This window comes from Hoplias malabaricus, chromosome 13, assembly GCF_029633855.1.
Source record: "Hoplias malabaricus isolate fHopMal1 chromosome 13, fHopMal1.hap1, whole genome shotgun sequence".
In the NCBI taxonomy this organism is placed as follows: domain Eukaryota; kingdom Metazoa; phylum Chordata; class Actinopteri; order Characiformes; family Erythrinidae; genus Hoplias; species Hoplias malabaricus.
In genome coordinates, this window is record NC_089812.1 from 14699352 (window position 1) to 14719897 (window position 20546).

At 37.9% G+C, this 20546-nt stretch overlaps 1 protein-coding gene across 1 annotated transcript; it reads right to left on the minus strand.

Moving 5' to 3' along the window:
• Positions 1-627: 627 nt before the first annotated feature.
• Positions 628-18692, minus strand: f8 (coagulation factor VIII, procoagulant component). The gene is made up of 25 exons (XM_066642119.1): positions 18492-18692; positions 18207-18304; positions 17788-17910; positions 16019-16231; positions 15414-15584; positions 14775-14999; positions 14380-14656; positions 13370-13526; positions 13105-13192; positions 11624-11841; positions 11102-11252; positions 10718-10927; positions 9261-10422; positions 8463-8628; positions 7806-8051; positions 7449-7674; positions 7116-7298; positions 6595-6711; positions 6418-6489; positions 6214-6299; positions 5359-5520; positions 4721-4865; positions 3404-3552; positions 1995-2177; positions 628-1823 (listed from the first exon to the last, which is right to left on the minus strand). Exons 1-25 carry the CDS (start codon positions 18638-18640, stop codon positions 1668-1670), a joined length of 5133 nt encoding a protein of 1710 aa, XP_066498216.1. The 5' UTR covers positions 18641-18692; the 3' UTR covers positions 628-1667.
• Positions 18693-20546: the final 1854 nt, after the last annotated feature.

Below are 20546 nucleotides of genomic sequence, written 5' to 3' on the forward strand. Positions count from 1 at the left end.
AGCTTTTAATCTTCTAGCTGTACGTTGACTCCTCTACATTTCTGTGAGGAGTCGATGGCACTCAGCCATGAACGCATTAGTGAGGTTAGGTACAATGTTGGATGAGTAGTTGGATGACAATAAACACCACTTTTACTCATCCCTAAAGTATTGGATGGATGTGTCCAAATCTATTTCTTTATCAAAACAAGAAATCTTGCTGTTTTATTGTATTTGTGTTCATCTGCATTATATCACATCCTCAGATTACATTTAAAAATGTTGTTTTATTGTGATTAATGTAAACCAAAACACCAAGACTGACAGCACGTTCTAGACACAAGACTTGAAAGAACACATTTATTTACAATATTAGGATATTGTATGATTTTTCCCTGTGGAGGAATGCTTATAGAAAAAAATAAAAACATCCTCCAGAGAAACTTGCGTATTTTTTGTGAACATTTTTTAATGGTTTCTATGTCTTTTCTAGGTTTAAATGTTCAGTAAACTTTGGACCGGACACACTTTCACTTTTTTTTCGCATTTTGTCAAATGTACTAGAAAAACAAAAATGGAAACAGTGGTTTTATTTAATATTAAATATTTTTATTTAAATATGAAGCATATAAAATAAAAATAGGATTCCCTTTCACAGTGCAAAGGCTTAAGGCTACAGTATCAATCTTTCTCAGTAGTATCATTTGTTAGCACAGATTACAGGAATCTTCTCATTGATGAGTCTGTCTAAAAGCAGGGGTACAGAATACAGAGAAATAATAATAATAATAATAATAATAATAATAATAATAATAAACTTCTACTAACAATGCCAATTTACTCCCTGCAGTTCATACGAGACGATTATACTGACTTTGGATAAGCAGCTTATTTGACAGAAAACACATGAAACAAGTATGCAATCTTCATTGCAAGCACTGCAACCTTTTACAAAATTGTTTGATGTTTTGCTTTAAAAGAAAATAACCTGGATGCTGAAAAACATGTGGGATTTCTAATGGAACAATAACAGAATCATCATAAAGGATAAGGAGGTAACTGTTTTAAAAATGAATGTGAAATATCGGTTGGACATGTATAAGGTGTACATTTTGTGTTTGTGACTAACAAAATATAAAACGAAATTCTGCATTTATCAACTCATAATTTAAACCAGGTTTTATATACAGCTCGAGAATTCTATTTACCCTTCTAATAAAATCTAAATAAGCCCTTGTAATATCTTTCAGCATGGATTACACACAAAGCATTTTTTATTTTGGGGTTCTGGCTGTTGTTCCATGATCCCACACTGCACTGCAATATCTAGCGCATATTTAAACCTAGTAGACAGAGAATACCAATAATCCACTGCATTGTTTGATCCTGAGATTGAGAGAGTTCAGTAAAGAGTAAGTTATTACACCTATGTAATATATTGTCCAAAATCATCCTTACTTAGTAGTACTCTATATAGTGGTCCACATTGAGAATAGGGAACAATTTAGAACACGGAATTTATCAATTCATCATTAAATGAAGCCTTTAGGGCAACCAGGTTACTTACTTTTTAAAGTTCAAACACTGAATCATATTCAAGAGTAAGTAAAGTGAAAAAAAGAATCATTTTACATTCAGTGTCAGTGACTCTCTCTCTCTCTCTCTCTCTCTCTCTCTCTCTCTCTCTCTCACAGTCTCTGTTGTGTATCACAGCCCAAGAACTCTACTCTAAGCGCAATGTCGTTGATCCAGCCTTTTGGATGAATTCGGATGAACCTGGTGAACAACGGAGGCTCTAACAGGTTCAGCTTCTCTTCATCATAGTCCATGTTTCCTTCAAATATCTACAAAGAAACACAAATATATATAAATACACACACACACGCACACACACAGTCAAAAGTATGTCAGGTTTGTTGAGTATCTGAGTGAATATAAGTTCTCAACAGACAACAAACTTCATCACGTTTCATTTCAAAATCACTGTTTATTTGATTAATTTAACCAAGAATGACCTTCGCTTGTTTCATTCCCTGCTCCATGACGGTGGACCAGGCTCGTCCATCGTCACTTACAGAAACTGTGAACTCTGTGACCATCATGTGTGTGAGCATGGATCTGGCTCCCTGAGTCAGAATAGCGGTCACTCTCTTCACCACATCAAAGTCCACCTGCAGCCACTCATGGGGGTTATTACTCTGAGAGAGAGAGAGAGAGAGAGAGAGAGAGAGAGAGAGAGAGACAGACAGAGACAGAGGTGTAAGATGGCTGTGATCTATCCAATTGATCCCTTCATTATTTTTTTTCCATACATAGATTAGTGAAATATAATGAGCCCAACCAGGCAATCTAAGTTGCCAAGGAGTGTTCCAGCATTAGTGACAAACCGGTTACTGCTGCTGAATGATTATTTCTAGATGACAAACACCACTTTAGATCATCCTGAAGGAATTTCATGGAGCTTTTTCTGAAGAATGCAATTCCACTGTTCCACAGCCCAACACTTGTGACACCAAGTGATGCTTGCCATTGGGCATCCAGAAGCATGCCATTTTATTTCATGCTTTTTGATGGAAATTATACAAACTGTGTATTCAAAGCTAAACAAGGCAAAACCGGAAAGGCGGCATTCCCAACGGAACTGAATATAAACTCATTACACTGAATACTAACAGCTTGTAAATTTAGTAGATGGGTTGTGTGTGTGTGTGTGTGTGTGTGTGTGTGTGTGTGTGTATGTGTGTGTGTGTGTGTGTGTGTGTGTGTGTGTGAGTGAGAGACTGCTTTCAGAGGGAAGTGGAAAGAATGATAACAATCACACACCTCAAAGAGTGAGAAAATGGCCAGTCATCTTACTCCCACAAAGACTGATGGCCAGAGGAAGCTTACCACAATGGTGTTTAAACTAAGGAGCTGCCGGCCTGGCCAAGGCACTGATAAAATTCATTTGTTATAAGTGATGGGGCAAACATTGTTTTAGAAATGGCACTAGCAGCTAATTCTTTGCCAATTATTTACCAAATGTAACAGAAAAAGTAAGACACTGCAGTGCTAAGAAACTGAAAACTATAAATGCACAGCAGTGTCGGTAGTGTTATGATTATAGCTTTCTCTATACCTCTTACAGTATAGTTTCTACTCCAGTGGGATAAAATAAATCAGTTTAATACTGTTCATAAATTTAACCATTCATTCACTCACTCACTCACCCGGTCACTCACACCTGTGGACAGTTTCACACAGTGACTCCACCTACCAACATGTGTTTTGGATTGTAGGTAGAAACTGCTTCAAATGGAGAACATCCAAAAATACAAACTGAGAAAACTCCTCAAAGACAGTGATGAGGACAGTGGAGTTGTGTGGCAGTGATTGTAAATTGTATTTTAAGTTGTATATTTATTTAATTGGTAGAAGGAGGTACCTTTGGTCTCCAGGCGTTGGCTCGACCCTCCTGGTTAAGTCTGGCCAGATCAGGGCTCCAGGAGAGCATCCAGCTCTGATGGTAAGAAGAGGCACTGATCCGACTGTTGGGAATTTGCTTTCGCTGCATCCCTAATGGGAAAGAACAACCTGGAACAAGCAATACACATTCATTGAGTTCAATCTCCAGAAGTATTAAATGCTTCAGACATGTGGTTCCTATCACCCCCCGCTGTTAAGACATGTTTGTGCATTTATCATCAAAACCCTTTGAAAAACTTCACATGTTTACACTTTATAACTACACATATCTGACACTGCTTATCAGTAGTGAGGGGTGAAACAGGAAACTGAAAATCAACTGTCACCTTAGATTTGAAAAATGTCACCTTAAAAAAGTTGTCATTCTTTCACAAGAACAGCAATCATGAGCACACAAGCACACACCCACCCACCCACACACACACACACACCCACACACACACACACACACACACCCACCCACACACACACACAAAGGAAATGAAACATTCCAGCCCTAAACACAAAGCATATTTTTCATATTTATTCCAGAAGGGATGCTTCAGTTCATGGTTATTTTCTGATCATCAATATTCTGTTGTTTTGGATATTTTAATTTAATTCTTAGTCTTATCTTTTTGAAAAGCTGCTAGATATGATTCATTTAATGCAAATGCAACTTAAGATCCATAGAAAAACTATTAGAATACTGTCATAGGTGTATTTGCATGTTTGCCCCATTTAAAAATGATTTACTTTACATTATATAATGAAAGGGCCAATTCAATTTGCCCAAAATTAAATCTGGTCACAGTGAGAATCGTGGTGTGTTATTACAGAATGACAACAGGAGAATTCAGGTAAAACCTAAGAGGGACAGCCATTTCCTAAAAGATTAATATGTGTTCATTGCTGTGCAATTATAATATATATATATATATAAAACTGGCATTCCAAGTCCAGAAATACAGCAGTTACTGGCAGACTCTAAATACCATTATAGAGTTTGTATGTGTGTATGTCAAAGATGATACATGTTGGCAAACAAATCAATCAATCATTCCACAGCTTCTTCTACAGAGGAAGATATTCAACAAATAATTATATTGTTTCAGGGCAAATACAGTGGCTGCCAGGGCATTTAACACCCAAAAAAAATCCCAAAATATATATTTTTTAAATTGTTAACCACATTACAGTATAATTATGCCCCAAATTTATTTTGCAATGTATAATTACATTATAAAAATACATACATATATTCTTCTATATGTGCTTGTATAAGGTGTATACTCACTATTGAGGTCACAGCCAAGCAGTTCGAACCTCAGTGCTGGACGGTTGTTGTAGGTGAGTGGATGGATGCGGATGTATTGACCAATGATCGGAGGTGTGAAGATATTCTCTTTTATATTGTAGCTTTCCATGTTTCCATTAAATTTCTGAAAGGTAATAAAAATGCTTATTTAAAGGTTTCCTTTGCTAAGTTGTAGGATGCAGTATTGCTAAGGGGCCAGACTCTATGTGCTGTTGGCTCCCACATTTATGCTAGGTCTTGCAACTAAGTATCAGAATTTGAGGAAAGAAATTAGGGCTAGGTTAAGACCAGACTGTTTTTTTTTTTTTAAAAAAAAGCAAAACCTTTAGATCTAGATATGACGGTGGAGTTTCAGTAAGTGTTTAAGCTAAAGCTTAAGGCTATGTGTAGGGGTTCAAAATTTGGGCTATGTGCTAAGGCTAGAGATTGAGGCTACGATTTTTGGACAAGCTATTTGGGCTAGGAGTTGATGACTAGCTTTAAAACTAATTGTTGGTGTTGGAGGACGAAGGTTAGCTTTAAGGCTAACTGTTTAAACTTTGGCACTGGATGTTGGGATAAGCTACTCAGGTTTAGATCTTTGTGATAAGCTAAACTAAACTGGCCTTGATACTAACATATACAGACTCGCTGCTGTTTCCTTTGTAAACCCTCCAGGTTTTCTGGTCAAGGCTGTAGCTGATGGTGAAAGTCACTATTGACATCTTGTTCATATGCATCGAGGTCTTCACTCCTTGGGTCTGGATCCCGTGCACTAACATAGGCCGCAGCAAATCCACCTAATATGAACAAATGTGGAGGAAAACAAGACATTGGTAAGGCAGAGTTGCTGGGAGTGTTTAAGTTAAAGCTTAAGGCTATGTGACCAAGTACAAACAAGATAAATGATAAATGGATAAAATATACTATTCTGACTCAATATTCATCATAGTGTCAGAGTAAGACCTCTGTAGATAACATAGAACGGGGCAGTTAGCGTTCTACTACAAGCATGTTCCGCTTCAATTACATTGTGTTAGAAAAATAGTAAAAATAAATGGATATAATTTTTCCTTGATTTATATTTTGATTTCACTTGTAAAAGAGGCAAATCAGTACTTGCTCAGTCTCACCAGACATGTTATGTTTTAGTAAAGGACAAAGTTTCTCTGTTGCAAAAAAGTGGGAACTCATTGTGTCCTTCAAAACATAAACTTTGGTTTTCACCAAAATAATATTCCATTTCCCAAAATATCAGAAAAGAAAACATACCATGGTGGGACCTGTTTCAAAGATTCAGAATGTTCTGAATTTACAGAGTAAACTGTTAGTGTAACGCTAAGTTTATTTTGCCAGTGTGAGATGTCTGTGTGCTTTGCAGATAGAGCAGTTTGAGTCACTACTGAATCTTCTGAGACATGGATAAGAGTGCAGTGCCTTGGGAAAGTGTCAATAAACATGTGTTGCCACTTCAGACAAGAGTGTTGTTGTACCTGGATCCAGGAAGCCTTGCCATTGCCAATCCAGGCATTAATAGATCCAGATAAGTGAAGTCTAGCTAACCTTGCCTCCCAGTAACCTAACAAAGGAAATTATATCAAATGAGTTAATTTAAGTGAAACAGACTGGTTTCATTCAAAAGGATATTTCGAATAAATGGACAATAAAGGCAGGATATAACATTGTACTAGCTTTACCGTAATGATCAGATTCAGTAATTTGGTCATCTGTTATCCATCCTGTCTGCATTCCCAAGGGTTGAATACAGACTGCAATGCAAAACCATACAGAAATTAATTAGAACATATTACAAATCAATCTACAAAATAACGTGTATTATTATTATTATTATTATTATTTATTTATTTTATTACATGGATTGTAGACGAGGAGTTTGGCCCTCATGCCAGAAAGCTGGTTTTCTCCTATGGTGCACTCCACAAGCCACGTGCCAGCTATAGCCGGCCTCAGCTCTACTGTCCCAAACACACCTGGAGGAGAGAGAGAGAGAGAGAAAGAGTTTAGATCTGGCATATGATAATTGTTAAAGTTAATATATACTGCATTTTAACCATTACTATAGTAGCAAGAACTTATTACTATGTAAAAATCTAGTGGAGTAAATGTGTCCTGAGCAGAGAATAAAGTCACACACCACCTGGGTGTGTTGTTCTCTGCTCTTTGTTTTCATAGCCTGTCCGGTCACACGTGTATATTAGTGGAAATGTTGGTCCTTCCCACATTTTATTCTGCCCTCCCAAGAGACCAGACATTGACTTCCCACTCAGCATGTGAATATAAGATGGCAGATGTCTATATGAAAATTCTCATGAGTTTGGATAAGTCAGAAATCCCTTTAGAATTTGGGGCAGGTTTTAAACTGCCAAAAAATTACCAGGATAAAGGTTGAAGACTCCCAAGCGGTGTTCCTGGTCTTTACCAACACTGAAGGGAATTCCATGGAAATGAACGGCATGGAATTCTCCTGAGCCCCCCACATTTAACAGATGCCATCGAGAGGCCTGGTGCTGTGCCACCTCCAGACCAGGCAGAGTCTCTGCAACATATCCATTTATCGCTGCATAGAGAGAGAGAGAAGAATAGAAAATAAAATTATTATACGTTTTTGTATATTCATTTTAGAACAGTTACTACTGGTGTCTTCATTATGAAAGGTTATATATGGCAATATTTTTATCATTTCTATATTATTCATTGTTAGTTGCACCTGCAAATCTGTTGTTGGTTTCAAACCAGGGATCTTCTCTGCCCCGACAGGGTGGGGTACAGAACTTGGCGAGGTTGTAATCCAGGTACCAGCTTTTCTTCTCATCAAAGATGGTGAAGAGGAGGAAGTAATCCTGCACTCCGGGCTGTAGCTGGGCACGACTCTGCAGAGTCCCAGGACGACAGATCAGCAGAGGACCTATTAGACCAGAGTTTATGTCCTTCTCCTTTGATTGGAAGAATGAGACACATGCAAAAAAAATAATAATTATATGAACACATTTAATGTATGAAGTTAAAATACATATGCTTGTTATGCTTGTAAGAGTGTTGCTCTTGAGGCTGTTGCTGTGTTTACCATGTTTACTGTAGAGTAGTATGCCCCGGCCTTGCAGTCAAAGTCTTTGGCTGAAGGACCTTGTCGTTTAGTGATTCTCCAGTTATAGACCCTCTCCTCCCCAGGAGGAACCGGGTCCCCAGGGTTCTGTACATCTCGTAGCCCCGCTCCAGAACCCTGTCCAGGGCCAAAACCCCCTGTGGTCTTATCATACACACCATGAAGTTGCAGTGAGTAAGGCCTGGTGGCAAGGTTCTTGAAAACCACCTGATAGAACAAACAGAGATCAGAAACCATCAGCAGTAGGTTTAACATAGTTCATAACATAGCAGGGTTCAAGTCCTTGCTTGAGTAAGCTAAGAACACCAAGCTACACTAATTAAAGTCATAGAGAAAGACAAATAAAACTGCATTAATATCTAAATCTGGTTACTCTTGATAACATTATCTGCTAAGTGCCATAAATGTTAAATCTCTCTTAATGTGTTTTAATATTGTATTTAATACCCGATGTTAACCAGGCATGCTCTAATGTAATATTGTTTTAACTTATATTTGATTGAAGATAACTACGTACATTCTTGGCAGTGAAAATAAAATCATCCTGTACATTCTTTAACCAACAGTACTAACTCTAGTCATAGATAATGTAATTCAAGAAGATTTAAGCAGACTTACGGTGAGGACATCGTTAACCTCAGCCTTAATGAGAGGACCCATAATCCCTAGATGTTTATCCAGTTCACCACGTTTTACTGGATTCTGAAATTCTTTGTCATGGTACGCTCTGTACACTACTTTCCTGTAGGACGACAAAAACTTCCTTTTTCCTCGCCTCATCTCCCTGCAAAACACAAAAAAGGAAACCCTTCAATATGAATTTGTACTATATTTTCTTTCATTTTGTGGTATATTAACTAGGGGTGGACCGTACATCTAGAACATAGAATGACTGCTTCTAACAGTTACAGGGGAGTCTGTGATCATCAGCAAAGTGTATGTATGATAACTGCTTTAAAAGAGAAGTCATTGTTATTAGCAAGATCTAATTATAAATTAAATAAATTATTTAATATTTCACAATTTCTCTATGAAGTGCAGCTGAAATGACATGAACAATGAAATTGGTTTAAGGTCCTGAAATAAACTCGTTTTCTGCTCCATAGTTTGGGTCCCAATAGGGAAGCCATGTTTACAAGTGGTTTAGTACAGAATCTCTGACACATCCAGGTCACTAGGTTTTATTATTGGAAGCAGAATCATCATAGAAATGAATACAGACTGGATATCAGTTGAATTTTACATCATTATTTATTCCAACATGTTGCCTGTCTTCTCCCATTTGAAATGCTTTCAATGTTTTTTTTTGTTTTGTTTTTTTGCCACATTGCCCACCCTTCATATCAACTTGCTTTCACAAGAAATGTCACATTGACATTTATGCTGTTTCTACAGACAGTGACATATGTACTACACCTGAGACTGATGAGATGTGGAGGTGTGTCAATCCCATAATTCCAAAATATTTCCTCTGCTGCGATATAGTAGCTACGAAATCTTGATTCCGGGGACCTGATGTCCAATTCACCATAGGTGTTGAAGCTTGCCACAGAGTCATTCCCTTCACTTTCATAATCATCATATTCAACTTGCAAGGTCTTCCCTGGGTGTGTCTGGTTCCCTGAGGAGCTTGATAGAGAATCCTGGGCCTTCGAAGAGGGAATGGGTTGTCGATGTTTTGGAGGATATTTGTGAGGATCCAGGCTTTCTGCCATCTTGTCAATCTGTAGAACTTCATCTTTCAGGATGTCATTATCACTCAAAGCCTCTTTGGGTATTGCTATGTCACCTGCCTCTTTACTAACACCCCAGGTCTCCCGTCGACTCCTTTCAGTCAAATTGGACTTAGGTTCTAACACAGCTTCTGGGTCTTCTTGTAAGTCATCCAGTGGTTTACTAAAGTCTGAGGTCATGTTCCACCCTGATCTCTGAAGGAATTGCTTGAACAGATCAAGCGAGGTATTCTTCCTCAGGCCGGAGACCATTTCACCTTCGTCCTTGGATTTCTCTGTTGGAATAATGTTTGTTTCCGTCGATATCAGATTTAGATCTTCTTCATCATCCACTTCCAGATCTGTTTGGTGGGAACCAGAGAAAAGCTGATCGTCCTGTGTTTCGGGAACAGTCTCTCCTGACGCAGATCTCCTCTGATGTTTTGAGGAGCTTCTCCCCTTCTCCATGTCCAGTTGATCCAGAATGTCCTGCGGAATTCCGCCCTGTGAGAGAATGTCCAGATCCTCAGCTTCCTCCACAGGGACGAGTTTTATCTCACAAACCAGCGTGTTCTTTCTCCCTTCACTTCCCAGAGTTTCCTTGCTGGAGTTCCCATGGCCAGCTAGGAGGTCTGTTTGTGTTTTGTTCCTGGGTGGCCTCTTACACACCCGGATGGCCATCGTTCGATTCCTATCCCTGAAGCCTCTTGGGACCGGGAAGTTCTGTTCAATGTAATCCTCAAAGTCATATTCCTCATCCTCATTGTCTGCCAGGGGGAGGACTCTCTCGCAGTTAATCACAGAGTAGCGCACACTCATGCCTCGCTGTTTTAACACAGGGTCAAATGCTCCAATCTCCCATTCTCCTGAGGAAATAATTGTGAAATGATTATAATTTAGGGACGACCAATGATGATTAAGATTCAGTATTCCACCTGCTTGAGAAACAGCTGGAAATGCCATAACATCTTTGAATAGTTAATTATTTTTCTGTAAAAATCTAATCTGACTATCCAGATTATGTTGACACGTGTAGCACGTATGTTGACTTTCCTGTTTCATGACCCCAGAATTACAGTCATATTTTACAACATTTGCACTGAGTCATTTGCAATAATCAATTGAAGTAAAAAGTCAGTACTGAAACTATATGACCCTTACCCTCAGTCTCCATCTCAATGGTGACGGTGTCTCCAGTCATGGGAAAAAGTGTGAGGACAGTGCCATATGTTTTGTCTTTCTCAAATGGGTTCCCCATGAAGTACACAGACAAGAAGTCATTTTCTATACCCACACTGGCCACATGCCAAAGAGTAACGTCTCCAGCGCATATCTTAAACTGCAGACTGTTGTTCATGAAACCGTTCACACCTGCAGGGAGGATGTTTAGTTACATACTGACCAGGTTTCAATAGCGATTGTGCATGCAACAAGTCAGGCTAAATTCACTTGATTGAAAAGTAATTAATACCATTAAGGCTTAAGCATAAGATTTTTTGAAGTTAAACAAAACAGTGTCTGTGTGAGAGACAGATAGATACTTACTGTACTTGATGTTGGAACTGTAAAAACGAGGATCATAGCGGTCAACCTTGGAGGGATCTTCGCTGTAGTTCTGAATGTTCTCCTCAAGGTACCAACTTTTGTTTTCATCAAACACAGAGAAAATAAGGTGGCGCTCTCTGTCTGAAGTCACCTTAAAGTTAAGAAAGTTCATAAAATCAACTATCTATTCATCTATTCATCTACATTTTTAAACCTCCATCCATTTACGAATTCTTCAAATCCGTACACCACTTCTTTTACAAGTCAGGATATTATAAGTGACATTTAGGTCAATTTCTCTTGCTGAGTGGGTAACCCTCCCTATCCTCCATCATTCAACACAATGCTGATCAGTTAAGTTAATGTACTTCTCCAAGTATGTTGAGTGGCCAATGCTGTGCCTTCAGTCTCTATTTGATATTTGATAACATGATATGGATACTGTGAGACTTAGCTTATGAGTGGAGGTGGCTATGATGAAACTAGAAATAAAATTGGGAAAATATTTTAATGTTGCCTCACCACTTTCCCTCGCTTATCCAAACTCTGTGATTTGCAGATGATGAGGGGTCCAACCAGCCCAGATGCCACATCCCTGTCTGGGTCCACTGTGCTTTGGTACAGACGGGTCAGACAGCGAGGGTCAGCGTCAGCAGGAGCATCATCTGGGGTCAACTTCCACAGGTACATCATAATCTCCCCAGGAGGTACAGCTAGAGAGCGAAGGTCCACTTGCTTCTCTTCATGCCACAGAGAGCCAAAATAGGAAGAGTTATTCCCATAAATCAGAATACATCACATCATGAAGCTCTTCTTTAAAGTATATCCCAGCATTAAATGTTTATATGAACAAATTTAGTAAGGAATGGTAAGGAACTCTTACTAAAAAAGTGAAACTGGGCATGTATTAAATGATATAACTGAGATTGGCAGTTAATGTTCTCTTCCAAGTGATTTGAGTTGTCTACTGCAATAATGGTGCTTTGAAAAGATGCTGACGTGCGTTGTGTTTCTTGGAAGGAGCTTGTTCTAACCCTCACCCTTCATCATCATTGAATAGTCTCATAATCAGTACCTGCACAATACGTTATAACATAAATTAATTGTGAGGTTGGAGGTTTTCAATTCTTTTTCAGAGTGCAGGAACACCCATTAAACTTATCATCCATGGTAACTGAGTACTGGTGCAGTATTCAGAGGTTTTCTTTGACTTTGGAACACATGCAATCATTTATTATTTGTCCATTAAAATAGTTATTCAAAATTTTAACTCTTGAACTCTAATCAATTTACAAATCCTCATTTTTGTTAATACAAGTTAAGTTTCTTAACATATGAAATAAATGTGAATGGATGAGTTGCTATTTCAAGAACAGAAGACACCACCAGACTGTGGTGTGTTATAAACCTTGGAGGTTCATGAGTTCATGGTTCGGTTTAAGGTTTATGAGTATTGAGGGAATTAGAATTTCCCATGTTCTGGACTAAAAGACTATAAAGGTCTAGAATGGTGATGACAGAGAAACCTCACTGGAAAAAGAACATCAATAACAGGAAAGCAGCAACGCCTTCATTTCCCAAGGAAAACTAGGTCCTTAAAAACTTGTAAAACTTTGGGGCAGTGAAATAATTAAGATGAACATTTGAGGTTTATCATCACAGAAGACATTATGGTGAAATTATATGATGCCATTACGTATATATGTACCATTACCTGGACTTGACTAAACTAAATTTTTTAAACAATTTAACAATCATGCATCTTAACTAACAGATCAGTTATAAAACGATTTAATATCCCTTTTTCTCGATGATTTGTCTGCCAGACAATCCCTTGGCTGAAAAAGCCAGCTGACCTTTCTAGAGAGGACCAACCAAAATGGTCCAAAGTCTGAGAAAGTGTCTGTATACAACAGTAATCAGCCACTAGGTAAAAACCATGGATGGGTGACGTTAATAATATCAATTATATCCTTATAGTGTCAAAACAAATAGGCACTTACCTTGACTTCTCTTCTTCAGTGGATGAACACTGGCGAGTCCATTCGGATAAATGTTGTACGGTCGGCTAGCCTTGTTTTTGAAAATTATCTGAAAAACCATGATCAATGTAAATGAATAACGCTTCTATAAATTTTGGTAAATAAATATATAAATTTATCTATAAATCTCTACATTTTAGTCAAATAAATCTTTACCATTAAAAGCTTTTGAAACAAATTCACTGTGATCATGAAGTATGCAGTATATACACTGTATAAACTTCACCTGGAATTGGTCCTCAACCTCTCCGGTAAGCTCTGGACCAATCAGAGTGCTGCCTTTGCTCTTCCTCACAGTGAAGGTTTTGTCTGTGTACTCCACGTACACCACCTTCTTATAAACTTTACCCCAGCGTTTTGCTGAACGGTCTGACCCCAGGGACCTGGAATAGAACCAAACAGAGATCTTGAGTGTACAAATACATACAAACACATACACATACACTAAAACATGATAGTTAACGATCTCCTCTATGCATGTTGAGCTGTCCAATCATGCTTCAAATTAAAGCTGTGAATTCCATGTGAGAAATGTAGCATATGTTAGCCAACAACATAAACAAAATATCACTTTATACGAACTTTTATGTAGTATTTAATGTTTACTTCAGTTTAAAAATGAATGCAGATATCTAGAAGTATCTAAAAAGAAAACAACAATAAATATAACAAATATTAAACAAATAGGAATGACAGTCAAAACAAAAAAATATAAACTGAAAAGGTGTGGACTGAATGCATTAGAGTATTGTGTCTACACGTTTTACTATCAATTAACAATCCTTTTACTTCTGTTTTTATAAAAAATATAAAAAATTATCATGAGGATTTGACTGTAGTTAGCCATGAGAGCATTAATAACATTAGTAATAATAATTAGTAATAGTAAATAGTAAATAGTAATAATATTAGTTCTGAATCTAAGTGAATCCAGCTCATCCAAAAACTTTTAATGCTACACAATCACTAAAGAAACTCAGGCCGACATTTTGAATTCAGCGTAATGACCTTAGACCAGCGTAGTGACGACTGCTCGAGAGCATGTCAGGTCAAATTTATTTATAACCACTTCTTACGACCTGATGGTATCAGAAAGCAGCTTCATAGAAATGTAAACAAATTGTAAACGAATGCATTAATTATAAATTGCTCAAAATGTAATATTAATCAATTATCAATTTCTATAGTGACTACATATGTACGTATGTATATATTATTTAAATATCTGTCTAATACCTGTCACTCTGAGGGTTGTAGTCCCAGGTGACCTCTTCGGCGCTGATGTAATGGACCCAGACTTTGGGTCCTCCCCTCCCAGTGGACCTCAGGACAGATGATGGCCCACCCGGTTGAAACACAATGGTGGAAAACAGGTCGTCTGCTGAGTAATCTTTATCCCCCCCCTCCTCCTCTTCCTCCTCCTCCTCTTCCTCAGTGTGCTTGACATTTCTTTTGTCTGGCAGTTCCACAGGTTCTGGACAATCCTCCACAGTAAAATATGCACTCATGCCAGCTGACCACACAAACACACACACACACACACACCAAGAAAACACATGTATAATGTGCACTACATGGTCAAATATTTGTGGAAACGTTTCAACATTTTGTCTTTAGTCTTTGGGTGTTACCTTGCTGGTGTGAGTGAATCCTGCAGGAGATGAGAAACTTCCCCTCAATGGAGGGCTTCATCAGAGCCGTGGTGTAGGTCATGGGTGTTATGTCTACTGTAACCCGCCTGTGGTCCATGACTTTAAGGGTGTGGTCCTGGAATTGGATGGTGTGAATGTCTGGAGTGGAGCCCAGACCAATCAGGTGCCATGGAATAATTGGGGTTTTAAGACACAGTTTCAGACCTGTAAAGAATGAAGGTAATTAATTTTTTTTCTTACATTACTCAACATTTATTAATACATTAATAATACATTTATTAATGAAATATATGTAGCTGTGACGCAGCAACAGGTTGAGGGGTTTAAACCCACATCTGGTATTTCTGAGATACATAGCCTTCATGATCCAACATCAGTATCTGGCCTCACTAATGTTTATGTGGCTGAATGTTATCAAATCCTCACAGCAATGTTCAAATATTTAATGTAAACACTTTCCAGAGATTAAGAGGGGGTAATCACCCTATTAAAACACCTACAAGGTTGGTCGAGCATAGATGATAATGGTAAGAAAAATACTGGTCAAAAATGATGTGTAAAACATTGTGTTTCTATACATTTGTGTTGATAAAGATGTTGTAACAAACTAGTCCAGACCTGTTAATGTTGAGTTAATGTATCCGTTGATGGTGTGGAATTGTCGACTGGGTGTTTTTCTGGGTTTATCCCCTCTGCTTATTTCTCTGTACCAACTTTTATTCTCATCAAACACAGCAAAGAGCAGCACAAACTCTGGAGTCTTCCTCTCTCTTTCCCCCGTCACAGCACCTGGACACAGGGTAAAAGTCAGATTGGCCAGATTCTAATAGTGATTCAGTGATGGGTTTGGATCCTGTGCTGAATTATAGACCACAGGGCATGAGCCCATCTCAGGGAATCATAAACCAACACACTCACACCTGTGATGGTTTCACACACTCACCTAATCACTCACACACACCTGTGGACAGTTTTAATACTTTTGTCCTTTTTCAAATTTTTGGGCATCATTTGAAATTACTAAACCTTCTTTAACCTGTATCACATTTTTATTATAAACAGATCAATATAAATGATCAAAACTACTTCTAAATTATAAAGAAATGTTCCATTAATTTCCATTAAGAGTTAAGAAGATATCCCCTTCTCCTGAAAGGTAATATCGAGATCCCAAGTTTTGTTGCAATAGCAATGAAATCTAACATTAGAATTGATCCTCAGACCTGACTTGCAGATGAGTAAAGCACCGATGAGTCCAGAATTGAAGTCCCGTACAATGTCCACCTGAGAGGAGTAGGAGTACGTCAGGCACTCGGGGTCAGTTACTGTTGGGCCACTGTTGGGGTGAATGTCCCACACATATTTGTAGTAGCCACCAGGAAGGACCGCGTCATCCTCTCTCTCTTGGACAGAGCTGGAGTCGTCATATCCAGCACCTGGACACATCAGAACAGGACAATCAAGAAGCTGTCAGTCATGTTCGGTCATTATACTGACATCTAATGACCTGGACGTACCAAAGAATCTACTACATCTGTTTAAGACATGGCCACCCCCATGTGGGGGATCCATTCTATTGAACAACAGGAGAGCTTTGTGACAATGCTAAATTTAAACAACACAAATATTGCTTCAACAGTTTCTACAGTTACACTAACTGTATTTAAATTCTCCATATTTGTTAGCAATATGTGTATTTGACAATATGTGAATTTTTGGCTGGAAACAAAACCCAAATTCTGTATGGTATCTCCTATTGGTTAAGACTTCAACTGAGTACATTACACATCAGGTTACTACCAACATTAGGAAGAGCAGAGAGTGGAATTGGTCTTCAGATCAGCAGTTAGCCAATAAAAATGTACTATTTCTCAAACACAGAGCTGGATTCCAGTCTACACAATCTCACAGTAACACTTCCTTCTCTAGCAATGGCAGAAAATCTGTATTTAATTTTCATTTCTTAATGTAATGCATGGGTTTACGTTATTGTTGCTAATCCTATCCAATATCAAATTAAGTCTCTCTAAATATTAACATTTCCTATCATATGTGCAAAGTTTCTTATTAATCTTAAATTATTAACCTTTGCTCATGCTCTTAAATTGGGAAAATGACAACAAAACCAAAATCAAAAAACACAATCCTTCTATAGGAACAGATAACAGCAGAGATCGCACCCAACTTTGAGCAGATATGAGTTTCTAAAGAATCACAGTTTTTAATCAATATATGGGCTTCTTAAGGGAAAGAAAATAAGATAAACATCAGCATTGCAAAATTACATTTGATACAATCCATATCAACAAGGTCATGGTAAACTTTGTGTGACACAGACAGGACCGTGTCTGGAGGTACACTGCATATTCTCCAGTGTTAAATCAACGCTATTAGTGATAAATTAACACTGTTAATGTAATAATTTAATACTCTCAGTGTTTAGTTAACATTAATAGCATTGATTTAACACTGGAGAATTTGCTGTGTATGCATTCTTTTGTTCACTGCGTCAACAAATGGGTTGACACCACTTAAAATGACTGAATTCAGGTACTTACTTTAAGTTGCACCTATTTTGGGCACAGCACAGACGGCTTATATAAAAACACAGTGATATTTAAATGATATGTATAAAGCTACAGTCTGTAACTGCAGAACTACAAAGTGGTCCTGCGTGGTCAGTGCTGCTGATAAAAGGACATTCAGTGTCAAAACAGGAGGTTGATGTTATGGCTGATAGGTGTATGTACCTGATCTCATTAAAGTTTATGATTGAATGCCATTAATACCCACACAGAAATGTCCCAACATGTTGTCTTAAAACTTTCTATAAGCCTATTAACCAGCAGCAAATGGGAACACACTTTGTATAAATACAAATAAGTGACTGATACAGATGCTGCTGATGGTTATTAAGGGATTGAAATGTGGATGTGATTTTGATGTGTTTCAAAAAAAATTGTGTTGAGGAATAAAAGCCTGTAAACTTCACCTTCTGATTGTTTCCAGTATGGGACACCAATGGGTGAGATGCTGTAGTTCTGTGAGGCCTTGTTCTTGAAATGGATGACCACTCTGTCATTCACCACTGCTCTGATTGTTGGACCCTGAATTCCTGCAATACAATGTAAGAAATCCAGTCAGTGTTATTGATATGAGGCTTCACCACAGTGTTGTCTTCTTGTAAGATGCCTACTATCTATTTGCTGTGCTGTATGTTTATTGTAAGTATAGAAACATTGGTCTTTGGCTTGACTGTATCTAACTGGAGGACTGTTACACATAATTCTGCTTGCCTTATTACTTGGTAATAGCTGAGTAACTTTTCTAGCTGAGAGTAATCAGTAACAGAAGCTAGGAAAATATTAAATGAACTGCATTGTCATAAGGAATCAAATCTACTGCACTGACCAGCCCATGGAGGTTTGGATTTCTGAGTGGTGAATGAAGAGTCTGTGTATTCTGTGTACACCGCTTTCTTAAATTTCTGGATACCGGATGCAAATCTCCTAAAATAAGAGATAAAAATATAGGTCAGTAAACATCCCACATAATTGGTGAATATAGCTGCTTTAATTTATTAAAGCAGTGAACAATTTTCAAATGACATTTTAATATTTCAAGAAATATTACACAAGCAGGTTGGTAGGTGTTTCTAATAAACTGACCGCTCTGTTGTATGAGGGTTATTATTACCTTTGATTTGCGCCCGGGTCCGTGGTGTCCAGGTTGAGATAGTCCCATGTTGTTTCCACAGCAGCGATGAAAAATTCCTGTGTTATCGCCACCACACTGGGGTCACGCAAATATACGGTGAGGAATAGGATGAGCTGAAGAGCCTTCATCTCTAGAGCATCTATACACACACACGCACCTTCTATACACACACTCACACACTCTTTCCTCTGTGGTGCTCCTGTTCTAATGCAGTGAAGCTGATGAACTAATGAACTCAGAGGAGGTGAAGGCTTTTAAAGCTTAAGAGACAGAAATGGGAGGGGGTGGTGGGTTCAGTACGGGGGGAGGAGAAAGAGGGAGAAAAAAAAGTCAAAGAGAAACAGAAAGGCAAGTGACTGTGACAGAGACAAAGTTTAAAAAATGAGAAAAGGTGAGAAGGAGGAAAAACGAGGAGCGTGACGCAAAGGAAGTAGCAGGAATGGTGTAAAGAGTTGATGTTTGATTATATATGCTGGGATATGATTGTAACTGATGTCAGTGAGTGAGAGAAAGAAGGAAATGGAGAGGGCGAGAGAGAATATCAGAAAATAAATAAGACAAAAAGAAGACTTGCTAAGCTTTATTTTTTTTTATTTGACCAACATGTGATATAAAGCCCCAGGCGTTTCTGTTAGTACACTATCCAAGAATATTATTTTATGCCAGGTTAATTAACTTATATCACATCATTATTTATGATGTTGCTTTTCACATTAATATATTTATTTTGGTTTTTAAGCTTAATTTAAAAAGAAAAAATTTTTTGCTTCTGTCCAGATAAACATGTATCTCCATTTCTGTGTATTTTTAGTTTACTACATCATTTGAACACAGCAGCTGTCCTTGAGAGACATTCTAGATGAGGGGATCAATAGATGCTCCAAAATTACTTGGAATAAAACCTCTTTACAATGACTTCCATTAAGAGTTAAGAACGTTTTTCCTTCTCCTGTAACGTTATTATTTTGGAGATACATGTCTTCTCTGAACCACGAGTTGTAAACTGGCTGGTTTTGGATAAAACATCAAATATTAAAGTACACAAGGTCAGGTTATGCTCTGAGACATTTATTTCTTAGAAATATAATATTTAGAAATGACTTCCATGATAACAATGCCCTAGTGCCTTAAATCTGAACTAAATGTAAATCTACACGTGCACAGTATGAATACATCTATGAATACTCATGTTTCTTTATATCCACCCACCCATCAGCCGCTCCCTTACAACTCAAAACCCTTCCCCTGCTTTCAAGGATTTGGTTTGACAGGATTGGCTCCTTAGGTTTGTGATGTATGAAACGCTGGCTGAATGTATTCGCCTGTTTGACACTGCAGTTCCAAAGTTGAAATTCTCAACAGGTTATGGCACCCATTATACATGTAATACATTTTCTGTCGTGTAAGAAACACCACACGAGCATGTAAACAAGGTACAAACCCTTGATTTTTATTAAAAGTGTTCTTTAAGGTACATCTTTACGAGAGTAAGAAATACACAGGGTTGTATCTGCTGCCACCTGCTGTTTCATTAGAGCACACGGTGAAACTTTACAGATAACTGAGAAGTTGCTTGTGGTATACAGTAAACTTGAATTTAAATCTCATTTTGACTGATGTTTATCACTGGAGGAAAAGACACATTTTGATGGGGCACAGAGATAAGAGTGATACTATTATTCTGCAGTGTACTTCTATCAAAATTATCATTTACTTCTGTCTTATTTAAATTGTTATTGTCTTTGTTTGTTTCAAAACCCTGTTACCCTAACCGTAAAACCGTCTTTACTTTAAAAATGTACGTTGGCCGACCCCACTGCCACAATTTCAGTTTTCCCAAACCACCATGTGATACCATCATTTCCACATACACACACAATTAGACAGAAATACATTTACTTAACTTACTTACTTCTAAATTAGTCATATGTTATTTTTAATCGGTTATTAATAATAATTGATCAATCTTTTAATCAACCCAACGGAGGGGGGACTTTTATTTTGATAGCTACAGTTCTCCTGTTGTGAGTCGCG

Excerpts from the sequence above, each read along its gene's own strand:
- f8 (XM_066642119.1), bottom strand. The coding sequence starts at position 18,640 with ATGAAGGCTCTTCAGCTCATCCTATTCCTCACCGTATATTTGCGTGAC. Across the intron at positions 13,193-13,369 it reads AGGTTGAGGACCAATTCCAG|ATAATTTTCAAAAACAAGGC; the intron begins GTGAAGTTTATA and ends ATGGTTTTTCAG. Across the intron at positions 11,253-11,623 it reads TGGATAAGCGAGGGAAAGTG|GTGACTTCAGACAGAGAGCG; the intron begins GTGAGGCAACAT and ends CTTAACTTTAAG.